The sequence below is a fragment of the Bombyx mandarina genome, chromosome A1 (genome assembly GCF_030267445.1).
Source record: "Bombyx mandarina strain Sakado chromosome A1, ASM3026744v2".
Taxonomy (NCBI): Eukaryota; Metazoa; Arthropoda; class Insecta; order Lepidoptera; family Bombycidae; genus Bombyx; species Bombyx mandarina.
Genome location: NC_143234.1, coordinates 9,218,538 through 9,241,241, shown reverse-complemented (window position 1 = coordinate 9,241,241; position 22,704 = coordinate 9,218,538). Strand labels below are relative to the sequence as shown.

The 22,704-nt window shown below is 45.6% G+C and overlaps 1 protein-coding gene and 1 long non-coding RNA gene across 2 annotated transcripts in view; both read right to left on the bottom strand.

Moving 5' to 3' along the window:
- Window positions 1-22,704, bottom strand: part of LOC149499508 (uncharacterized) — a 178,618-nt gene that overhangs the window by 132,294 nt on the left and 23,620 nt on the right. The window lies entirely within an intron of this gene.
- Window positions 4,154-8,157, bottom strand: LOC114253588 (facilitated trehalose transporter Tret1). The gene is made up of 3 exons (XM_028188519.2): window positions 7,604-8,157; window positions 6,952-7,084; window positions 4,154-6,019 (listed from the first exon to the last, which is right to left on the bottom strand). Exons 1-3 carry the CDS (start codon window positions 7,643-7,645, stop codon window positions 4,734-4,736), a joined length of 1,461 nt encoding a protein of 486 aa, XP_028044320.2. The 5' UTR covers window positions 7,646-8,157; the 3' UTR covers window positions 4,154-4,733.

Below are 22,704 nucleotides of genomic sequence, written 5' to 3'. Positions count from 1 at the left end.
TGCGCAGTCAAGGTCATTTGCTCAAGAAGTTTGCCGGTTACTATATGTATCGTGTGTAATGTTTTCTTTATTGATTTAAAGTATCTTTTATGTATTATTTAAAAAAAATATTAGCATTGTGCACTCCTTCTCTATTTTCTCTATAAGTGTGGAAAATTTCATACTCCTCCGTCCGCGCAATTTTCGTAAAAAGGGAAACAAAGTTTTTGCTTCACGTATTAATATATAGATATTATAGACGACAATTGGTTATATAATACTTAATAGGTTGGGAAAAAAATTCTTCGCATTTTTTAAGAAAATCCACAAATTTTTTTGATATAGATTATTTACGTTTAACTAAAGTATGTAGGTACCATTTTGTTCGATAACTTTTTGCCATCTTGTAGGTAGGGACACGATCCCATTGCTATAGAAATTTTGGGGCTTCTGATCAAAATACCGCGACAATTGGTTTTGGCATTCCTATCGTGATGTTAACCTGACACTGCCTAAAAAATTCGGACGAGACCGAAACAGGTGGAAATCTAAAAGCGCAAGGTCAGGACTATACGGCGGATGCATTAACACATCCCAGCCAAGCTCTCTTAATTTTTGCTGAGTGGCTAAAGATGTGTGAGGTCTATATCGTGATGAAAAACCACACCCCTTCTGTTGATTAATTCCGGCCGCTTTCTCTCAACTTCTTGCTTTAATCTCATGAGTTGTTCGCAGTAAAGTTCAGAATCGACGGCCCTGCCTGGTGGTAACAGCTCATAATGAATAATGCCTTTCCAATCCCACCACACACACATCATCACCTTGTTGCGAGTTGATCCGGGCTTCGCCACAGTCTGTGAAGCTTGACCGGCCTTTGACCACGACTTTTTTCGCACGTTCTTGTCGTACGTGATCCACTTTTCATCAACAGTTAACAGCTTCTTCAAAAATGTTTCGGTTTCATTACGTCGTAATAAAGAATCACAAATGAGTACACGGTTCGTTAGGTGTCTTTCAGTGAGCTCGTGAGGTACCCAAATATCGAGCTTTTTTGTGTACCCCGTTTTTTTCAAATGCGCCAAAACTGTTTTTAGGTCAATTCCCAGTTCTTCAGCTACACCGTAACTACTGATATGCCGATCTTGCTCCACTTTTTCAAAAATGGCATCCATTTTATCCATAATAGGGCGACCAGAGTGACTAGAGCGACGTGCATCTTTGACATCAAAATTTCCGGATTGAAAATGCTTAAACCAAATTTGTGATACTCTCACAGATACTGCACTAGGTCCATAAACATCGCAATTTTTTTTTCGCAGCGTGCGTTGCATTTTTACCTTTTTTGTAGTAAAATTTTAAAATGTATCGAATTTTATCATTAGATTCGCTCATCTTGACACTACGAAAAATGAATAAAAATCACACATTTTCACAATTTCAATTTGGAATGTTCTTCTTTAAAATTTAAACTTTTAATGATACCAAAACCATCAAGATACAAACAGTATAGCCAAAGAGATTTTATTACAAGTTCATACATACTATAATGCGAAAATACTTTTTTCCCAACCTATTACAATAAACGATACAAAATATTGATCAGGAAAGCCAAAGCCTTATACCTCATCAGTAAAAGCCCCAAGCGCTATTGTTTTGAAAGCGCCTAATGAGTTTTAGATCGAGGAGGTCATATTTTGTTTCCGTGGGCGGTATTAATATAATGTCTTCAGTTGACAAATGAATCTATTGTAATGCCGATAAAATGATCAAACATCATATTTTTCCCGTCCTAGTCCAGTCTTTCAACTACGCACGGCCTGGTTGGTAGGTGAGCTCACGGCGCTCAACAGAGCAGTGCTTCGCTAAATCTACCACCGGATCGGAATCGCGGCTCACTGGGAAGATCCGGCGAGAAATTCAGGGCGTTGCGTCTATGGGCTAGTTTGCACGTCAAATTCGAGTGCAAATCCCAGCAGCGAACTGTTACAGACTCCCCATGTTAGTTAAAGTGATGTTACATCCTTCTTAATAACCACTGATGCTGAGTAAGCATAGTAAGAAATCTCTTGGTAACAGTTACCGACCGAGAGCCAGTCAGTCGTATTTAGTCACCGATCGGATGCGGTCTTGAACAATATCTCCTTTCTGCCAATTTCTATAATTTAATTGTTTGTATAATTGAACTAATAAAAGGGAAATCTCTTTTTCAAAATTCTTTTTTAAAAACCTAATCGTAAGACCCCGCATAACAGGACGGATCTCTTGAATACCGTAAAAGGAATTAAGCAGATACTTATTGTTAACCATGTATGCTTTTTCAACTACGCCAAGCCCGAGCCACTACAATGATGATGATCAGTCATTTTGGAGAAAAAAACCAGGGCATTGTCGCTATGTTATAAAAAAAAAAATTCCCGTCTTTATTTTTAATGATCATAATCATCATCATTCTCCTGCCCTTCTTCCAGTCACCTGGGGTCGTGCAACATGCTTTCTCCTTCCATACTCCTCTATCATATACCATTTCTTCGCTCACTCCCCTCTTACACATATCGTCTTTCACACAATCTTTATTTTTATTCTCGTGTCTTTATTTTTAATATATGAATAAAACAAGAAAAAATATCTCTAATATTTTAATTAGTTTTTCCTTTTGATTATAAGCTGACAGTACGAAGTATGTTCGATTTTAAGGTTATATAAGAATAACGTAGTATAGACTCACTTCAACAATTACACCGTTAGATCTATAATACACATAAATTAGTTATAGATAAGCAACTCAAGCACTCAACAAAAATGTTTATGGGCGTCAGCCACTAGATGTCTTCGCTTCGATTAGTCTCTTATTGCTCCTGTAGATAGCAGTAACATATCTATCCTACATTTTATTTATAATGGAAGGATTTTGTAAATTTTCAGAAACCACAAATTGATAAAATTTAATCAATTTTTCTATAACAAATAAAGATTTGTATGATTTATTATTTTTGATTTTCTATGTTTAGTTATAAAATAATTAAATGCCTTAATTTTAAGAACATATAAAGTTTAGGGGCATCCGCTACAAGATGTCGCTAGTTTCCATACAGAAAAATATTTGTCTCAAAGTATCGCAGTTTCAGGGTCCTGATTACACCGAGTGCACGGCAGACGTCTTAAGTTTTATTTATTTAATGGTCAGCTCCTCTGTTGGATAGCCTAAATTACAAATACCAGCGACTCACAGAACCATCATGAAGCCGTAAAGAGATTTTTACTGGTGGTAGGACCTCTTGTGAGTCCGCACGGGCAGGTACCACCACTCTGCCTATTTTTACCGTGAAGCAGTAATGCGTCTCGGTTTGAAGAGTGGGGTACCCGTTGTAACTATACTGAGAACTTAGAACTTATATCTCAAGGTGGGTGGCGCATTAACGTTGTAGATGTATATGGGCTCCAGTAACCACTTAACAACCATGTGGGCTGTGAGCTCGTCCAACCATCTAAGCAATAAAAAAAAGAGATTTAGGTTAGCTTCGAAAAAGTAACACTATGTATCTATTTGGTTATAAACAATGTGATCAATTTAGACTATTAGGTTGATCTATTGAGATCTGAAATCTTCTCAAAGTGAAATGAAAGACGACAGTATCTTGAGATAGTTCTGGTTAGGCGTTTTTCATCATCATCATACTTTTTTTTTGCTTATATGGTTGGACGAGCTCACAGCCAACCTGGTGTTAAGTGGTTACTGAAACCCATCCCCTTCAAAACGTCGGATTAACTCGAAATTTGGTGTACTTTCTAAGGACCGATGACAATTCAATATAAAAAAATATTGAAAAAATCGAAATTCAACTAAAAAATAAATAATAGTTTTAAAAAAACTAACAAAATAAGCTTTTATAGAATATCCAAAAAAAAAAGCGTGGGTTGCATGGTATCAGTAGTTATAAATATTTTATGAACAGATATGAGTAGAAGGGTTATTTTGATAATATCCTGAAAAGCACCCCACGCTTTTTTTTACAATAAAATCATGTTTTCTTATACTATTTTTAATTCAAATTTATTAAAATTTATTTTCTATTTTTTAGTTGGATTTTCTATAAAAGCGTATTTTGTTAGTTTTTTTAAGCTATTATTTATACCATTGACCCTAATCAGAACCACAAGTTAAGTGTTTTTCAAGTCAAGTTAAAGTAATTCTGGCAGTGCTATCGCGATTGAGCTAAGACAGATCATCAGCGCTTTGAGTGTGGATGCATCAATCAAATCTGAAATTCATTCTTTAAAAAGAACATGACAAATCAGTCATAACAGGTAGATTTTTCGACAGCTCGTGACCGTTGCAGTCAATCCCTTTTCGTCGCTTGTACGAGTATTAAGTTAGCTTTCATTCAAGATGACATTTCACTACCATCGTCCTGAATACTGACCTTCAAGAATCTCCAATAAGCCATCTGTTACCTCAAACGTAGATTATCTCCGCTCAAGCAGTAAGGTATTTTTGTTTATTTTTGGTGCATTTTTCAAGAGTTCTAGTTGATTAGATTTTTAATTCAGACTAAAACTCTTATCTCTCTCCCTCTCTTTTTTTCGCACGTTCTGTCTCTCTCTTGGTGATGTAGCGTCTTTAATTATTTATTATCAACACTTTCTTCTTTTATCAAAACGTTCTATCTATTGGTAATGTCATGTTATCAATTAATCTAATATAATTCAGTAGTCCCGAAGCTACTGATAATAACTTAAAAATTACACCGGTATCTTTAGTTATCCTCTATAGCTAAGCTATTCAATTTGACAGTTTCTTGATTTATACCATAACCTCTAAATTTATTCTCGATCTCTTGAAGGGTCTTATCTTTGGTCTCCGGTAATAGATATAATGTCACAGCAAGACAATAAAACAGTAATATAGCATAAACACAAAATGCACCCTCTATACCTATTAGAGAGAATAGATACGGTGCTGTTTTGATGTTCGTAAACATATATATAGAGTAAAGGGTACTGCAAAACAACACACAATACCCTTTATCAGTTAGAGGGTATATTTCACCACTAATTATGAACACCAATGGAAAGGAGCCAGTTCCGATGCTGAAGAAATGAAAATGATGCAATATAATACCTATAGCCATATGGTCGAAAGGGAGAAGTTTGTTTCGTCTACCGTATATGTAACCGGCCATCAATAGATACGCCAATACATTTAATCCCACCAAGGCTAATAAGAGTGGACGTCTTCGTACTTTAGAAGACACGTATATCGTTAGCATAGTCGACACAAGTCTTTGGACATCCAAAGATGCAGCCGTTTGAAACATGTAAGCATCGGTGCCGTACATAGCCGTGTGTATGTCAACGGTGTACATATCGTTAACGAAAGTACCGCAGAATTGGTTTATAAGATTCAAATGCATCGTGATGATCATTGGAATACGAAATTCACGTTTTCTGAAAACAATCAAGACGTATAGTAGTTTAGCTTTAAAACGTTCTATTAAACTTTGTTTGTGATTATTTTTTGTTGTTTCTTTAATAATTTTATCAGTCTGAATCATAGCTTCGAGTTCGGTGTCCTCCTCCGTTCCTCTCAACCAGCGAAACACCTTCCTGCATTCATCGTATCGTCCTTTAGTTACCAGAAAGCTTGGTGATTCAGGAGAAAATACGCTTGTTATTAATCCCGGTAAAGAGAGAAAAGCAATCACTAAGGCTACGTCACGCCACTCGCAAATCAATCCAAGGCAATGAATCAGCAATTCACCGAATAACAAACCAGTCGGTATAGTTGCTATGAAAGAGGCTCTATATTTTGGACTGGAATATTCCCCGACCAAATTGGATCCTAAGCTGCCCAAACCAACCGTTATACCTTGTATGATTTTTGCGATTAATAATTCAAGGAAAGATGAAGATAATGTAAATAAAATCCATGAGCATATTATTATAATAGAGCTGAGTAGGAAAGAAAATCTTCGACCGATGTATTTCATGATAATACAGGTGATAATAGATCCAATGAATATGAATAATCCGAGGACTGATGCTAAAAAAAAGAAGGCCTTATATTAGTAAAAATTTTGAAAAATAGCTTTAACAATATGGTATGCTATTCTATACGTTAAAATTATATCAAATTAGTGTTATAGGTTTGAATTTATGCAATATAAAAATCTATGATAAAAGTCTGTAATTACTTTTTTTGAGCAGAATAATCTTTGAGTCTGACCAATTTATATTTTTTTTCTTGTTTAGTGATGTATTAAATTTATAGTATTTATGTGTATGTATTACAAATTTATTTTTATTTTTGAAGATAAGCAAGAAGTTGTAGCACCTATTAATAGTTAGCTCTTATCTTTTATTCACTACGACAACAAATATAATGCACCAGGTTCCGCTGGTAGATGATACTTCTATAACATTAGATTCCCCCATGTATGATTCCCCCACTTCCTTTTTGCTAACTACTAGCTTTGCGGAATTAAGGATAACTACAACAAACTTCACCGATTTTTCAAAAAGCAAATTAAGTTTCCCTTTTTGTATTATTTCTTCGATGGGTAAAACGAGTCTACCTAGTGTTAATTGGTTACTGATAGCCAATGACATTGCCTATGTGAATGTCGCCATCCACCTTGAACCACGAGGTTGAAGTATCAATTGTATGTCTCACTCAATTGGAATACCTGAGTTCGGAGTAGAAATAGGCAAGATCGTGGTACCTATTCTTGGGGACTTTCAAAAGGACTTCATAATATGTTGATTTCTAGATTCAAGTCTAGAATTATTAGGGTGCACTGTTCCGAATGGTAACCGTATTAAACAGCTATTTAGACATAGGCCTTATGACTAGGGAGTGACTGTTTTCAAGGTATACCTATATATTGATAATGGACTCTAGATAAACGAACGCTGTAAACATTATAATATAAATTATAACTATATTGACTGTAAAATAAAAGGAAGATTACGTACCCAACCACGACTCCGAGTCTCTATTCAGTGGGATCTCATTTGTCTTCCTTAATGATGTGATTAAAGAAGCGTTAAATCCAAATGCAAAACCATACGAAATCATATTAAAAGTTACACTGGAGACCACAAAACACTGGAAATGAAAGTGATAAAAATTGATATTTAGGGTCGATATGGAAATATTACATCTGTTACAGAAGGGAATGTTGTACTAGGTACAAGCTTGCAGTTTTTTTGGGTTCACTGCCCACCTGGTTTTGGTATGACATTGATAACCGAGAAAAACGTCCTTCATCAAACGAAGCTTGTGGAGAGTATTAAGTAGTAGGCAGAGGCTTGGCTCTGCCCCTGACATTGCTTACGTCCATGAGTGACGGTAAAGGGCAATAAAAAAATAAAAATAACCTCATCTCTTATGAGGGGTGCGCATTAACGGAGCTCATTCAAAAGCCGAAAGTGGCGAAAATATCTTTGGAAACGCACTGTGGATGAACGCAATGGCTCTAGGAAGTATGGATGAACTCTACTTCGAAGGTGGGCGGTGCCATGGTAAAAACGAGATGATGATATCATCTCAAACAATTCCTCTGAGCACAAAGGTGGGCCGTATGCTCGGCTTAATACAAGGACATTAAAAAAAAGCGTTAGGTACCTGTTTTAAAAACTGCGTTTTCCATCGTCTTATACGGCACATTTTCGCACGATGACTATTACTGATTTGACACCTAGTTAACAACCTGGTCGATCGATGTCTGCTCTAAATGAATTTACTTTACATGATGTGCGTAATACGAGTAATGTTATTATTCTGAGACAGTTGTGTAAATCTTGTATGCATCCACTTAATGTTCATTTCATATTATTATGTAAAGTAATTTTGCATTTGGTGTATACAGCATGCTCATCAAACCGGGTATTGAGCTTTATTTTTTTGCATAGCGGCAGACTTAATATCATCCTTTTATGCGATGATTCGCAAGTGAACTAAATTGTTCTTCGTAGCAAGGGACACTCGACAAAACTTACAAATGTTCCGTCATGACCTATGCAAGTGTAGTATTCGATCACGCGGTCCGCATGCACATAACCTTTCTCCAGGTCATCCAATCCCGTTTTGCATGATAGCCGTCGGAGCACCATAGCACGTGAGGAATGTCAGTGTTCACGACGATTTAAATTTAGAACCGGTTCGTAAGTATCTAAAGGACACTACTTTGAAAAAGTAGCGCGACTCGATAACCCTGTTATCGTGGCCACCGCTAATTACATATCAAACCCATCTGATGTGTGTGGTCTGATATGTATTGAAGTCGTCGTGGCCTAAAGGGTAAGACGTCCGGTGCATTCGTGTTGAGCGATGCACCGGTGTTCATAGCTCGCAGGCGGGTACCAATTTTTGTAATGAAATATTTACTTAACAAATGTTCACGACTGACTTCCACGGTGAAGGAATAACATCGTGTAATAATAATCAAACCCGAAAAATTATAATTTGCATAATTACTAGTGGTAGGACCTCTTGTGAGTCCGCGAGGGTAGGTACCACCGCCCTGCTTATTTCTGCCGTGAAGCAGCAATGCGTTTCGGTTTGAAGGGTGGGGCAGCCGTTGTAACTATACTTAAGACCTTAGAACTTTTATCTCAAGGTGGGTGGCGCATTTACGTTGTAGATGTCTATGGGCTCCAGTAACCACTTAACACCAGGTGGGCTGTCAGCTCGTCCACCCATCTAAGCAATAGAAAAAAAGAGCCTGGGCCTGTCGCAATGCGGCAACGCAAAGCCGCCGTCGCGGCTTGTTGGATCTCGCAGATCCAGTCTCGGTCCTTCTAGGCTCTTCAAGCACCGGTCATCGTCCTCGCCGAACTAACCATAGACAGAATCCACTGAGTTCGTCAGATCTTCTCAGTAGGTCGCCACTTCGATCCGGTCGTACACTCTGCGGCCCCTTACTAGGGCTAGTGTTGGCAAATTCTCTCAGGTTGAGCCCATGAGCTCGCCTACCCGTCAGCGTGTAGCTGAAATAGCCCCTTAAGATAGCAGCGAATAGGCAGGGAAGAAGTCATCCTTGCAAACATTAAACTAGTTGTATAAAATGAGTGGGCTTTTATGCAAAGCATTACGCCGCCATTGCTAGTATAAAAGAGAGACCCTTCCATGGAGCCGCTACACATCTTAAATGCTATTTTTGGCAACTTGTAAAAATGAAATTTCTTTAAATTGCCCCTAGCGAGATTTAGGTTTTTTTTTCGGGATTCCTCGATATACCAACATATGTTATTACACACTACTATCTTTTTTTTTTATTTTATCATTGAAGAATTACTGGTGGCCCGGAGGCCTTTCCAGTTTCACCAGGACAGGTGGGCGAGCAAAGGCTCAGCCAGAAGGGGTGGGATTTGCTAACAGCTACCCGAGCGCCTCCGAAGGAGACCTAACAGCTCAAGAGCAGCTGTTTCGCGAATGAATCTACTACCGGATCGGAATCGCGACCCGCTGAGAAGATCCGGCGAGAAACTCAGCGAGCTGATTCATGGGTTAGGTTGCACGGCGAACTCTTTGTCGAGTTCGACGAGTACGGTTACCGGGGTCCCTAAGCCTGCTCCTAGTGTTAGAGCTGAAGGCGTCTAATGCAAAGGTTATTGGATCTGATGGATCCGTAAGGACGTGTCTAGGGCGTCGACGGTGACTGGCTCCTGCGTGATCAGGATTCGGGGAGTAGTCAGCGGCGGCAACGATAAGGCGATTATCATGACGCATAGTCTTATCGAAGTACCGTTCCGACGCTGACTTCATGTATTTCTGAATAGATTCGAGGCCCAGGTCGTCGTGTAGGTCAACGTTCCTCACGAACCACGGAGCTCCGACTTCTAACCTGCAAAAGCGGGATTGTAGAGATTGGAGGGTGTCTATGTGTGTGCGGGCCGCGTGAGCGAACACCACACTCGCGTAAGTCATGACGGGCCTTATGCAAGTTTTGTAAAGTGTCACCTTGTTCCGAAGGGACATTTTACTCCGCTTACAGATCATGGGGTAGAGTCTACCGAGAATAAACGCGGCACGGTGACGGACTGATTTTATATGCAGGCGGAATGTCATCGATGCATCCAGGGTAACGCCCAGGTACTTGACCTTCCTGGCCCAGGGTATGGGTTGTCTAAAGAGAGTAATCGGGGGTGTGAGATTCCTCCTCCTAATCCGGGAGGAAATCCGTGTGGAGCTTCCCCTCTGAAATAGCACAGCAGTACTTTTCGCTGGGTTGATGTCTATGCGCCATTTTCGGAACCACTGTCCTAGGGCTAGGGCTGCGCTCTGAAGCTTCTTCGCGATTAGGGACTTGTTTCTACTGGAATAGTAAACAGTCGTGTCGTCGGCGAATAAAGCTAAATGGGTCGGCGGCGACTGGGGAATATCGTTAACGAATAAGCTAAATAGGAGGGGTGAGAGAACAGAGCCTTGCGGGACTCCAGCTGTGAGAGGTCGTGGGGAGGAGCGGGTTCCCTCGACTCGATATCGAAAAGAGCGGTTCGACAAGAAGTCCCGTATGATGAGTACGAGACTATCCGGCACGCCCATGTTGAATAGTTTGAAAATCAAACCGTTGTGCCAGACTTTGTCGAACGCTTTTGCGACGTCGAAGAAGAGAGCTCCCGTGTATAACGGTTTTGGTCGATTAAGCCCCACAAGAATGTGCTCCGTGAGGCGGTGCACCTGTTGAACGCATGAGTGATTTGTACGGAATCCGAATTGTTCATCGATGAGAATGCCCTTGGATGAGACGAAGTCTCTGAGGCGTTTGTAGAGCAGACGCTCATACAGTTTGCCTAGAGACATGAGGAGGCTAATCGGGCGGTAGCTCGTCGGATGATTTTTTGGTTTACCGGGTTTATGTATGCCGATAACGTCCGCTTCTTTCCACACCGCGGGAAAGATACAGTTCGCCATAGCGGCATTGAAAATAGATGCCAACATCACGATGAGTTGGACGGGTAGAAGTTTAATAACGCGGTTGGATATACCGTCGGAACCGGGAGCCTTGCAAGGACATAGGTCTTTGATCAAGTCTTTAACTTCCATCGGGGTGATGGGTGGTGACGCATCCGAGGGTGGCAAGGAGACTCTGCGTTCTACCTCACTGTCTACTAATTCTACTTGAACAGGGTCCACGGATTGAGTGCTGGGCGTGCACTGGGTTTGCAATGTATCGGCCAGCAGCTCTGCTTTTTCGTCATCATCAAACGCCGCGAGTCGGCCTGAGGGGCCTACGAGGGGGGGCATAGTTACTACCGTATCCGATTTGAGAGTACGAGCTAAGCGGTAGTAAGACCTTTGGGAGGGCGCGAGTCCTAAGAAATCAGACCATCTGGCATCTCGGACTTCGGCGATGCGAGACTTTACGTCGCGTTGTAGGGCACGCATTCGAATACGATTTTCCGCGGTAGGATACCTGTCGTAGGCGCGTATCGAGGCGTTCTTAGCTCTAAGGAGTTCCCTAATATCGTCGGACAATTTGAAGCGGTGAAGGAAGTCCTCCGCTACAACTTGTTTCGATGATCTATTTAATGTCGAGGTGATGTGTGACGTTAAGATGTCTATGGCTTCAGCGGTAACCTGAGGAGACGGGGTAGAGTCCGGGTTAAACGGGAGCGATGGTGGATCAGATTCAGCCAGGCTGATGCCCAGCGTGTGCCAATCCACCACAGTCCTCGTGACGGGAACGGAATCGGGAGCGCGACCGAGCTTCATAACGACGGGACGGTGGTCTGAATCTAACTCTGAAACTACTTCGATCGAGTGTAAGCGCAGAGTTACGTTTTTTAATAACGCTATGTCGAGTATATCCGGGCGATGCGCGATATTTAGCGGGTAGTGAGTCGGGGTTAGCGGAGCGACGATATCGAAGGCGAGATCATCGACTAACGCGTCAAGCCGCCTGCCATTCGGGGTTGTGGTGTGTGAGTTCCACCTGATGTGTTTACAATTTAGGTCGCCCGCCAGAATGACAGAGCTCCCCATGCCGAGCAGCGCCTCGATATCACTGCTTAGAACGATCTTATCCGGTGGAAGATAAACGGACGCGATAACGATCGGCGCGTGTCCCGTCAGTGAGATTCGGCACACTGATGCTTCGATATTAGCGAGCGCGGGAGGATCGACCGGGACGCAATGCAGGGCTCTTCTATAGTAAATGACGGTACCACCACCACGAGCAGAGAGCCTGTCGTTCCTGACCATGTTATATTTCGCGATTTTAGGGTCACGGCGCGCGGGCTTAAGTAGGGTCTCCTGCACTAAAAAGATATCAATTTGATGGTCATGCAAAAAGTCAGAAACCTGATCACGTTGATTTGCGAGACCGTAAGCGTTAAAAAATCCTATCGTTACGGATATAGGGGCTTTATTCTACTTATATACGCCATTGATTACCGGCGGAGTGAGGGGAGGACGTACGTATTTAATGACGCGTATACGTCAGCGTATTCCTGCACAACGGCGATAAAATGTTGTGCAGTGGAGGCAGCGCAAATGGCGTCGCCCAAAGCGTTAACGCGCTCAAAGTTGATGGACTGAAAGAAGTCGATCGCTAAAGCGAGATTGTCGGACGCGGTCGGAGGGCAAGTCGCGGGAGAGGGACGAGTTGCGGGGGCGGGACGAATCGCGGAGGAGGGAGTTGTAACCGTGTTCGTGTACGGCAGCGGTTTCGCCCAAGCCGAGACACTGGGCACCGGCGCCGGAACGAACGCTGGCTTAGCCTGCGACACAGAGGGTGCCGAGGCTTTGATGTCTGGGCCGGAAGCTCGGAGGCGGTTTTGGCGGGCGACGCGGCGATTTATTTTCGGGGCTCGGGGGCATCCGCGGTAATTTGCGGGGTGACCCTGTGTTTGACACAGGACGCAGCTAGGCGGTTCCGTCGCGGTTTTTTGATCGCGAGTGCATAGGGCCGTGGCGTGATCGCCTAAACACTTGACGCATCAGGGGCGCGCGTGACAGTTACGGGAAGAATGCCCGTATAATTAGCAGTTATGGCACTGGCTAGGTGTGCCTTTCTTGTGTGGGGTTTCGTCGGCGATTCCGGAAAGGCTACATACAGACCGTTCGGATGTTGAATATTTGCTTACTCTCGGGGGTAGGCTGGAGGGCGACGAGAACCATGTTATATGGCTCCCTTCCGCGACCTGTGTGCATGCGGTGTACGGAGTTAACCGGTAAGCCTTATTCGAGAAGGTCGGCCTTGACGAGCTCGGCATCCAACTCTTTAGGGATGCCACGTATGACGGCACGGAGTTCGCGCTCCTCCTGGAGCGTATACGTGTGGAAACTTATACGCTCCTTACGGAGGTAAGAAGACAGGGCCCTATGGTCGTCGGGTGTTCGAACCTTAATTTGAATGCCGTTCGCGAGGTTACGGGCATTCGTGAAGTTGATATTTTTGGCCTTAAGGGCCAGGGAAACTCGATCCCAAGCTGCCTTCTCTTGGAGGATTACCGGGGGAGGGGTCTGGGTTTTATTTTGTGCCACCAGACGCGACGACGGAGTGGCACGGGCTGGAGGCGCAACGGGAGTCGGAGGGCGGGGGCGCGACGCGTTCGCGGCTTTGCTAATTTTAGCGGCCGCGGGAGCTCGAGACTCCGCGGCACGCTTCTTACCCTTTTGTACCAGGGTGAATCCATCCGTCGATGAGGCGGGGGCGAGGTCGACCTCCATCTCCGAGTCAGAGTCGGAGGATGAGGAGGCGGGCGCAGTTGACCTACGATCAGGTGTTTTGGAGGGCGCGACGGAAGCCGCGGATGATCGCGCTGCTGGAACGGTGGCCACGGCGGACGACGCAGCAGTTTTACTCGCCAGTATAGGCGACGCGGGAACGGCAGGCACGACGGAGGCTGCGGTGCTCGATGTAGAAGCTTTGCACGCAGGTGCAGGCGACGCAGGAGCAGCGAGCACGGCGGAATCTTCGAGAGAGCTCGCAGTGTGATTGGCCTTGAAAGCCAGAAACTCTGAGGCGAGCTGTGGGTGACGAAGTCGGAGGAATTCCGCGAATACAGCGTCCATGATCGCTGAATGCCCAGGTGGGGCGGCCCCGGGTCTTGAAAACACTCGCCTTGCGGCGAGGCCCCAACTTCTCGGACCTGAGCGGTTCTATTGAACACAGGTGGCGATGCGGCACGATTACTACAGGACAAAGAAAAAACACAACAAAACGGAAATAACAAAAAGAAACCAAACAATTAAACACTTCCAGGAAAACAGTTTGTCGGCAGATGTACCACGAACACAGAAATAACAAAAGGAAACAAAACAAATAAAAACTTCCAGGAAAAACACTTGGTCGGCAGATGTACCACGAACACAGGCCGCGCGAACAATGGCCGGGCTAACAAAAGCCGGGCGAACAAAGGCCGGGCGATCGAGTGGTCGATGAGCACGTCCGCAGGTGACGGGTGCCTCTATCGGAATGACACTACTATCTGCCCACGGACATTCACTGCTGGACATAGTGCTATGTCCGTCTGACGGCAGGTACAAAATAAATCAAACTACAAAAATACAATTACGCATTACAAAAAAATAATAATAATTAAAATCCAAAAAAAAACAACTTATTAATTGAATTAAGAAAAAAATACACTATTGACGACTTGTGGGGAGTGGATTCGCGGCACAGGGAAGTTCTCTGGTCTAAAAATAGGTTGTCTGTAAAGTCGGTTTACTAACGATAGTTGAACGTGACAACGTCATAAGAAAATACTGATGGAATGGTTTCATTTTTCAGTTATCGCAATTATCGTTGCTATAACCAATTGACACAACATTCACTTTTCACTGAGCTTCATACTTGACGATAACATGTAATTGTATTATTGTATATCAGCTGCCCACGCGGATGCATCGCTCACTCAATTAGGAGAGAGACAGATGTCGAACGCTGCCGAACGCGGAGGCCGATTGTGCCTCTTTGTCGCTCCTTACGCGCTCTCGCTTGCACTTCAAGCCTTAAATGGATCGCCTCGGAGCAAGGTAACGCCGCATGAGTCATGTTTTTTCGTGCGTGTAGCCGGCTCCATCGAATTATAAGACGTTGTCACGTCAAAAACCCTGTGTGCTCTGGGTACTTAACTCGGGACCGTTCCATCCGTGACGCGTGGGGGTCTTCAGTATGCAAGGTTCCACTGCCTGATGGTGAACTCGGAGTCGGTGCGTGATGGTCAACGACCCGTACTTATACGTGCAGCCCGTACTTTTCTATCCGTACGGAGGACCCCCAGTTTCCAAGGGGGTTGAAAAATAATGCAATTCGCTTTAATTTTCCTGTTTATTTTTGTGTAGGACTGCTTGTACTACTTTTAAAATGATAACAAATATCACAAATATGGATCACTTATAATCGTCGTGTGAACTGTCTGGCGTCGAAAAATTCCTTTCCTTTTGTTTCCCTGCTTAGGCTGATAGCCTTGAGAGGCTATTTTAGTTTCACCCTAACATGTAGGTGAGCTCACGGGGCTCAAACCGGAGTGTTGCCAACACTGACCCTAGCAAGAGCAGTGCTTCGCAGAATGTACCACCGGATCATAAAAACGACCCACTGAGAAGATCCGGCGAGAAACTCAGTGGGCTGTGTCTATGGGTTAATTCGCTCGTCGAGCCCTTCGTCGTAAGCGACGGGTTCGACGAGGACGGTGACCGGTGCTTGTGGTGCCTAAAAGCACCCTTAATGGATCGGGAGGATCCGTAATGACGCGCTTTGAGCGACGTCGACGGTTTATCATTCGGTCTACAGAATCGGGTATGTAGTTTCCAGCGGCTACGACAAGAGGGTTCTCATGTCGTGCCGCCTTCTCAAAGTAGCGCAGCGATGCCGACGGTAGATACTTACTGACAGAGTCGAGCTCCAGGTTATCGTGGAGATCCACGTTCCTCAAGAACCATAGTGCTCCGACGGCTATCCTGCAGAATCGGGATTGAATAGCCTGAAGGGGTTTCAAGTTGGTGCGGGCCGCGTTCCTTTCTTCTTGCGCGAATTCGTTTTTATGTGTTTGTATCGGAACGGCCTGCTTCCTGTGGCGGCGATGCGCACTGACCGGACTTCTAGATCTTTCGTATGAGACGAGATAGAAATATGAAAAGAACGGCCCAACCGAAGCAAGACACGCCCCAAAACTATTGTCCATATTCGAGAAAACACCTGTGCTACTGAGATAGCAATACTCGAATCGAGCGAAATGGAATCAATTTTTAAGCAGTTGATCCGTTGTTCGCTATTGTATTTTGTTTTCGAAATTTCTAGGCACCTACGTTGTGGGCGTTTCTTATCAGATGTTCCAGAAAGAATTTGATTTCCGGTACCAACGATTACCTTATATGGTCATTAAGAGGTTATCACTAGTTAAAGCGCGCGGTTTTCATTCATTGTAACAACTAGTTGTTTTGTTTTGTTTGTGTGTAGTAATAATTTTTTGTAATTATTTTATATTTTAGAATTTGTTACGACGTAATAATAGGCCTGTCACGTCAACTCATCTGTCAAGCGTCGCGAAAATGATTAGTTCTGCACATTTTCCCATCACAACGCTGGTTGTCTGTAGACGTGCCCTGTCTGAACGTTTGATCGCATCATTCCGATAGAGGCACCCGTCACGTGCGGACGTGCTCATCGACCACTCGATCGCCCGGTCTTTGTTCGCCCGGCTTTTGTTAGCCCGGCTTTTGTTAGCCCGGCCATTGTTCGCGCGGCCTGTGTTCGTGGTACATCTGCCGACTAAGTGCTCTTCCTGGAAGTTTTTATTTGTTTTGTTTCCTTTTGTTGTTTCTGTGTTCGTGGTACATCTGCCGACAAACTGTTTTCCTGGAAGTGGTTAATTGTTCTGTTTCTTTTTGTTATTTCCGTTTTGTTGTGTTTTTTCTTTGTCCTGTAGTAATCGTGCCGCATCGCCACCTGTGTTCAATAGAACCGCTCAGGTCCGAGATGTTGGGGCCTCGCCGCAAGGCGAGTGTTTTCAAGACCCGGGGCCGCCCCACCTGGGCACTCAGCGATCATGGACGCTGTATTCGTGGAATTCCTCCGACTTCGTCACCCACAGCTCGCCTCAGAGTTTCTGGCCTTCAAGGCCGATCACATCGCGAGCCCTCTCGTGGACTCCGCCGAGCTCGCTGCTCCTGCGTCGCCTGTACCTGCCTGCGTGCAAAGCTTCTGCATCGAGCACCGCAGCCTCCGTCGTGCCCTCCAAAACACCTGCTCGTAGGTCACCTGCGCCCGCCTCCTCATCCTCCGACTCTGACTCGGAGATGGAGGTCGACCTCGCTCCCGGCTCATCGACGGATGGATTCACCCTGGTACAAAAGGGTAAGAAGCGTGCCGCGGAGTCTCGAGCTCCCGCGGCCGCTAAAATTAGCAAAGCCGCGAACGCGTCGCGCCCCCGCCCTCAGACTCCCGTTGCGCCTCCAGCCCGTGCCACTCCGTCGCCGCGTCCGGTGGCACAAAATAAAATCCAGACCCCTCCCCCGGTAATCCTCCAAGAGAAGGCAGCTTGGGATCGAGTTTCCCTGGCCCTTAAGGCCAAAAATATCAACTTCACGAATGCCCGTAACCTCGCGAGCGGCATTCAAATTAAGGTTCGAACACCCGACGACCATAGGGCCCTCTCTTCTTACCTCCGTAAGGATTGTATAAGTTTCCACACGTATACGCTCCAGGAGGAGCGCGAACTCCGTGTCGTCATACGTGGCATCCCTAAAGAGTTGGATGCCGAGCTATTCAAGGCCGACCTTCTCGAACAAGGCCTACCGGTTAACTCCGTACACCGCATGCACACAGGTCGCGGAACGGAGCCATATAACATGGTTCTCGTCGCCCTCCAGCCTACCCCCGAGGGTAAGCAAATATTCAACATCCGAACGGTCTGTAGCCTTTCCGGAATCGCCGTCGAAACCCCACACAAGAAAGGCACACCTAGCCAGTGCCATAACTGCCAATTATACGGGCATTCTTCCCGTAACTGTCACGCGCGCCCCCGATGCGTCAAGTGTTTAGGAGATCACGCCACGGCCCTCTGCACTCGCGATCAAAAAACCGCGACGGAACCGCCTAGCTGCGTCCTGTGTCGTACACAGGGTCACCCCGCAAATTACCGCGGATGCCCCCGAGCCCCGAAAATAAATCGCCGCGTCGCCCGCCAAAACCGCCTCCGAGCTTCCGGCCCAGACATCAAAGCCTCGGCACCCTCTGTGTCGCAGGCTAAGCCAGCGTTCGTTCCGGCGCCGGTGCCCAGTGTCTCGGCTTGGGCGAAACCGCTGCCGTACACGAACACGGTTACAACTCCCTCCTCCGCGATTCGTCCCGCCCCCGCAACTCGTCCCTCTCTCACGACTTGCCCTCCGACCGCGTCCGACAATCTCGCTTTAGCGATCGACTTCTTTCAGTCGATCAACTTTGAGCGCGTTAACGCTTTGGGCGACGCCATTCGCGCTGCCTCCACTGCACAACACTTTATCGCCGTTGTGCAAGAATACGCCGACGTATACGCGTCATTAAATACGTACGTCCTCCCCTCACTCCGCCGGTAATCAATGGCGTATATAAGTAGAATAAAGCCCCTATCCGTAACGATAGGATTTTTTAACGCTTACGGTCTCGCAAATCAACGTGATCAGGTTTCTGACTTTTTGCGTGACCATCAAATTGATATCTTTTTAGTGCAGGAGACCCTACTTAAGCCCGCGCGCCGTGACCCTAAAATCGCGAACTATAACATGGTCAGGAACGACAGACTCTCTGCTCGTGGTGGTGGTACCGTCATTTACTATAGAAGAGCCCTGCATTGCGTCCCGCTCGATCCTCCCGCGCTCGCTAATATCGAAGCATCAGTGTGCCGAATCTCACTGACGGGACACGCGCCGATCGTTATCGCGTCCGTTTATCTTCCATCGGATAAGATCGTTCTAAGCAGTGATATCGAGGCGCTGCTCGGCATGGGGAGCTCTGTCATTCTGGCGGGCGACCTAAATTGTAAACACATCAGGTGGAACTCACACACCACAACCCCGAATGGCAGGCGGCTTGATGCGTTAGTCGATGATCTCGCCTTCGATATCGTCGCTCCGCTAACACCGACTCACTACCCGCTAAATATCGCGCATCGCCCGGATATACTCGACATAGCGTTATTAAAAAACGTAACTTTGAGCTTACACTCGATCGAAGTAGTTTCAGAGTTAGATTCAGACCACCGTCCCGTCGTTATGAAGCTCGGTCGCGCTCCCGACTCCGTTCCCGTCACGAGGACTGTGGTGGATTGGCACACGCTGGGCATCAGCCTGGCTGAATCTGATCCACCATCGCTCCCGTTTAACCCGGACTCTACCCCGTCTCCTCAGGATACCGCTGAAGCCATAGACATCTTAACGTCACACATCACCTCAACATTAGATAGATCATCGAAACAAGTTGTAGCGGAGGATTTCCTTCACCGCTTCAAATTGTCCGATGATATTAGGGAACTCCTTAGAGCTAAGAACGCCTCGATACGCGCCTACGATAGGTATCCTACCGCGGAAAATCGTATTCGAATGCGTGCCCTACAACGCGACGTAAAGTCTCGGATCGCCGAAGTCCGAGATGCCAGATGGTCTGATTTCTTAGAAGGACTCGCGCCCTCCCAAAGGTCTTACTACCGCTTAGCTCGTACTCTCAAATCGGATACGGTAGTAACTATGCCCCCCCTCGTAGGCCCCTCAGGCCGACTCGCGGCGTTTGATGTTGACGAAAAAGCAGAGTTGCTGGCCGATACATTGCAAACCCAGTGCACGCCCAGCACTCAATCCGTGGACCCTGTTCATGTAGAATTAGTAGACAGTGAGGTAGAACGCAGAGTCTCCTTGCCACCCTCGGATGCGTTACCACCCGTCACCCCGATGGAAGTTAAAGACTTGATCAAAGACCTACGTCCTCGCAAGGCTCCCGGTTCCGACGGTACATCCAACCGCGTTATTAAACTTCTACCCGTCCAACTCATCGTGATGTTGGCATCTATTTTCAATGCCGCTATGGCGAACTGTATCTTTCCCGCGGTGTGGAAAGAAGCGGACGTTATCGGCATACATAAACCCGGTAAACCAAAAAATCATCCGACGAGCTACCGCCCGATTAGCCTCCTCATGTCTCTAGGCAAACTATATGAGCGTCTGCTCTACAAACGCCTCAGAGACTTCGTCTCATCCAAGGGCATTCTCATCGATGAACAATTCGGATTCCGTACAAATCACTCATGCGTTCAACAGGTGCACCGCCTCACGGAGCACATTCTTGTGGGGCTTAATCGACCAAAACCGTTATACACGGGAGCTCTCTTCTTCGACGTCGCAAAAGCGTTCGACAAAGTCTGGCACAACGGTTTGATTTTCAAACTATTCAACATGGGTGTGCCGGATAGTCTCGTGCTCATCATACGGGACTTCTTGTCGAACCGCTCTTTTCGATATCGAGTCGAGGGAACCCGCTCCTCCCCACGACCTCTCACAGCTGGAGTCCCGCAAGGCTCTGTCCTTTCACCCCTCCTATTTAGCTTATTCGTTAACGATATTCCCCGGTCGCCGCCGACCCATTTAGCTTTATTCGCCGACGACACGACTGTTTACTATTCCAGTAGAAACAAGTCCCTAATCGCGAAGAAGCTTCAGAGCGCAGCCCTAGCCCTAGGACAGTGGTTCCGAAAATGGCGCATAGACATCAACCCAGCGAAAAGTACTGCGGTGCTATTTCAGAGGGGAAGCTCCACACGGATTTCCTCTCGTATTAGGAGGAGGAATCTCACACCCCCGATTACTCTCTTTAGTCAATCCATACCCTGGGCCAGGAAGGTCAAGTACCTGGGCGTTACCCTGGATGCATCGATGACATTCCGCCCGCATATAAAATCAGTCCGTGACCGTGCCGCGTTTATTCTCGGTAGACTCTACCCCATGATCTGTAAGCGGAGTAAAATGTCCCTTCGGAACAAGGTGACACTTTACAAAACTTGCATAAGGCCCGTGATGACTTACGCGAGTGTGGTGTTCGCTCACGCGGCCCGCACACACATAGACACCCTTCAATCTCTACAATCCCGCTTTTGCAGGTTAGCCGTCGGAGCTCCGTGGTTCGTGAGGAACGTTGACCTACACGACGACCTGGGCCTCGAATCTATACAGAAATACATGAAGTCAGCGTCGGAACGGTACTTCGATAAGGCTATGCGTCATGATAATCGCCTTATCGTAGCCGCCGCTGACTACTCCCCGAATCCTGATCATGCAGGAGCCAGTCACCGTCGACGCCCTAGACACGTCCTTACGGATCCATCAGATCCAATAACCTTTGCACCAGACGCCTTCAGCTCTAGGAGCAGGCTTAGGGACCTCGGTAACCGTACTCGTCGAACTCGACAAAGAGTTCGCCTTGCAACCTAACCCATGAATCAGCTCGCTGAGTTTCTCGCCGGATCTTCTCAGCGGGTCGCGATTCCGATCCGGTAGTAGATTCATTCGCGAAGCAGCTACTCTTGAGTTGTTAGGTCTCCTTCGGAGGCGCTCGGGCAGCTGTTAGCAAATCCCACCCCTCCTGGCTGAGCCTTTGCTCGCCCACCTGTCCTGGTGAAACTGGAAAGGCCTCCGGGTCACCAGAAATACTTCAATCATAAAAAAAAAATAACGTTTGATCGCTCGCGACCTTTCAAATCAAATTTTTTAAATATTAGATTTTTTTAAGTATTCCTTTTTACAAGATGTATTATAAAGTAACAATTATTGCAATATTGAAATACCCGGAGCGAGCAACTCATTTCCACTTTGCGCAATCATCTTCTAGATAATAATTTGACGTTGACGTTGGGAAGTTTGTGCCCTTAAGTCACCACGCTGGGCGTGCGGGTTGGCAACTAGGAAGTTTAACGACGTACCCAGGATGAGGAAGTTTAACGTCGTACCCAGGACCGCATTATGTGGAAGGCATTGGGGAAGGCTGTGGGCAGATAAAGGCTGATGATGATGATGATGATGATGTTGACGTTGACCGCTTTGTGCACGCTCGCATTGTGTCATGAATTACTTGCTTTTTATGTCGCACCACTAGCCTCTTACTCTCTCAGGCTGTGCCAAACAAGTCGGTCGAACCTGTTCTATCCTAATTTTTTTTTCCTACCTAAGCTGATGGTCTTGAGAGACCATTTCAGTGTAACCTTAACTAGTAAATGAGCTCAAACCTGACGTCGTTGCTGACACTAATCCTAGCAAGGGCAGTATTTCGCAGAATTTACTACCGGATCGGAAACGCGACGCGTGAGAAGATCCGACGAGAAACTCAGTGGGCTATGACCTGCCCACAGTTTTTAAGTGCATTTATGACCCTGAAGAGTCTTTCTACTTCTGCGTTATAGCGAGGAAGAGAAAACGCCAATAGCAATAGCCAAGTCAGCTATTTCTGTAAATGCAATATTAAAATCTGTTGCGTTGTTATCTATATATATAATAATATTATAAAGAGGAAAGATTTGTTTGTTTGTTTGTATTGAATAGGCTCCGATACTACTGAACCGATTTAAAAAAATCTTTCACTGTTGGAAAGCTACGCTATCCCCGGGTGACATAGGCTATATTTATTATATTTTCAAAAAAATTAGGGATCCTTACTGAAACTCCAAGAATGTAACCTAATGTGTAAAAAAATTAACTAAAATTCTTTACATCGCGTGCGCTACTTCCCAAGCGAAGACGGGGCGGGCCGCTAG

Bases quoted from the DNA above. Each gene is read 5' to 3' on its own strand.
- LOC114253588 (XM_028188519.2), bottom strand. From the start codon at position 7,645: ATGTGCCGTATAAGACGATGGAAAACGCAGTTTTTAAAACAG. The intron at 7,085-7,603 runs GTACCTAACGCT...TTTCATTTCCAG, and splicing joins AAACGCAGTTTTTAAAACAG to TGTTTTGTGGTCTCCAGTGT. The intron at 6,020-6,951 runs GTACGTAATCTT...TCTTTTTTTTAG, and splicing joins AGACTCGGAGTCGTGGTTGG to CATCAGTCCTCGGATTATTC.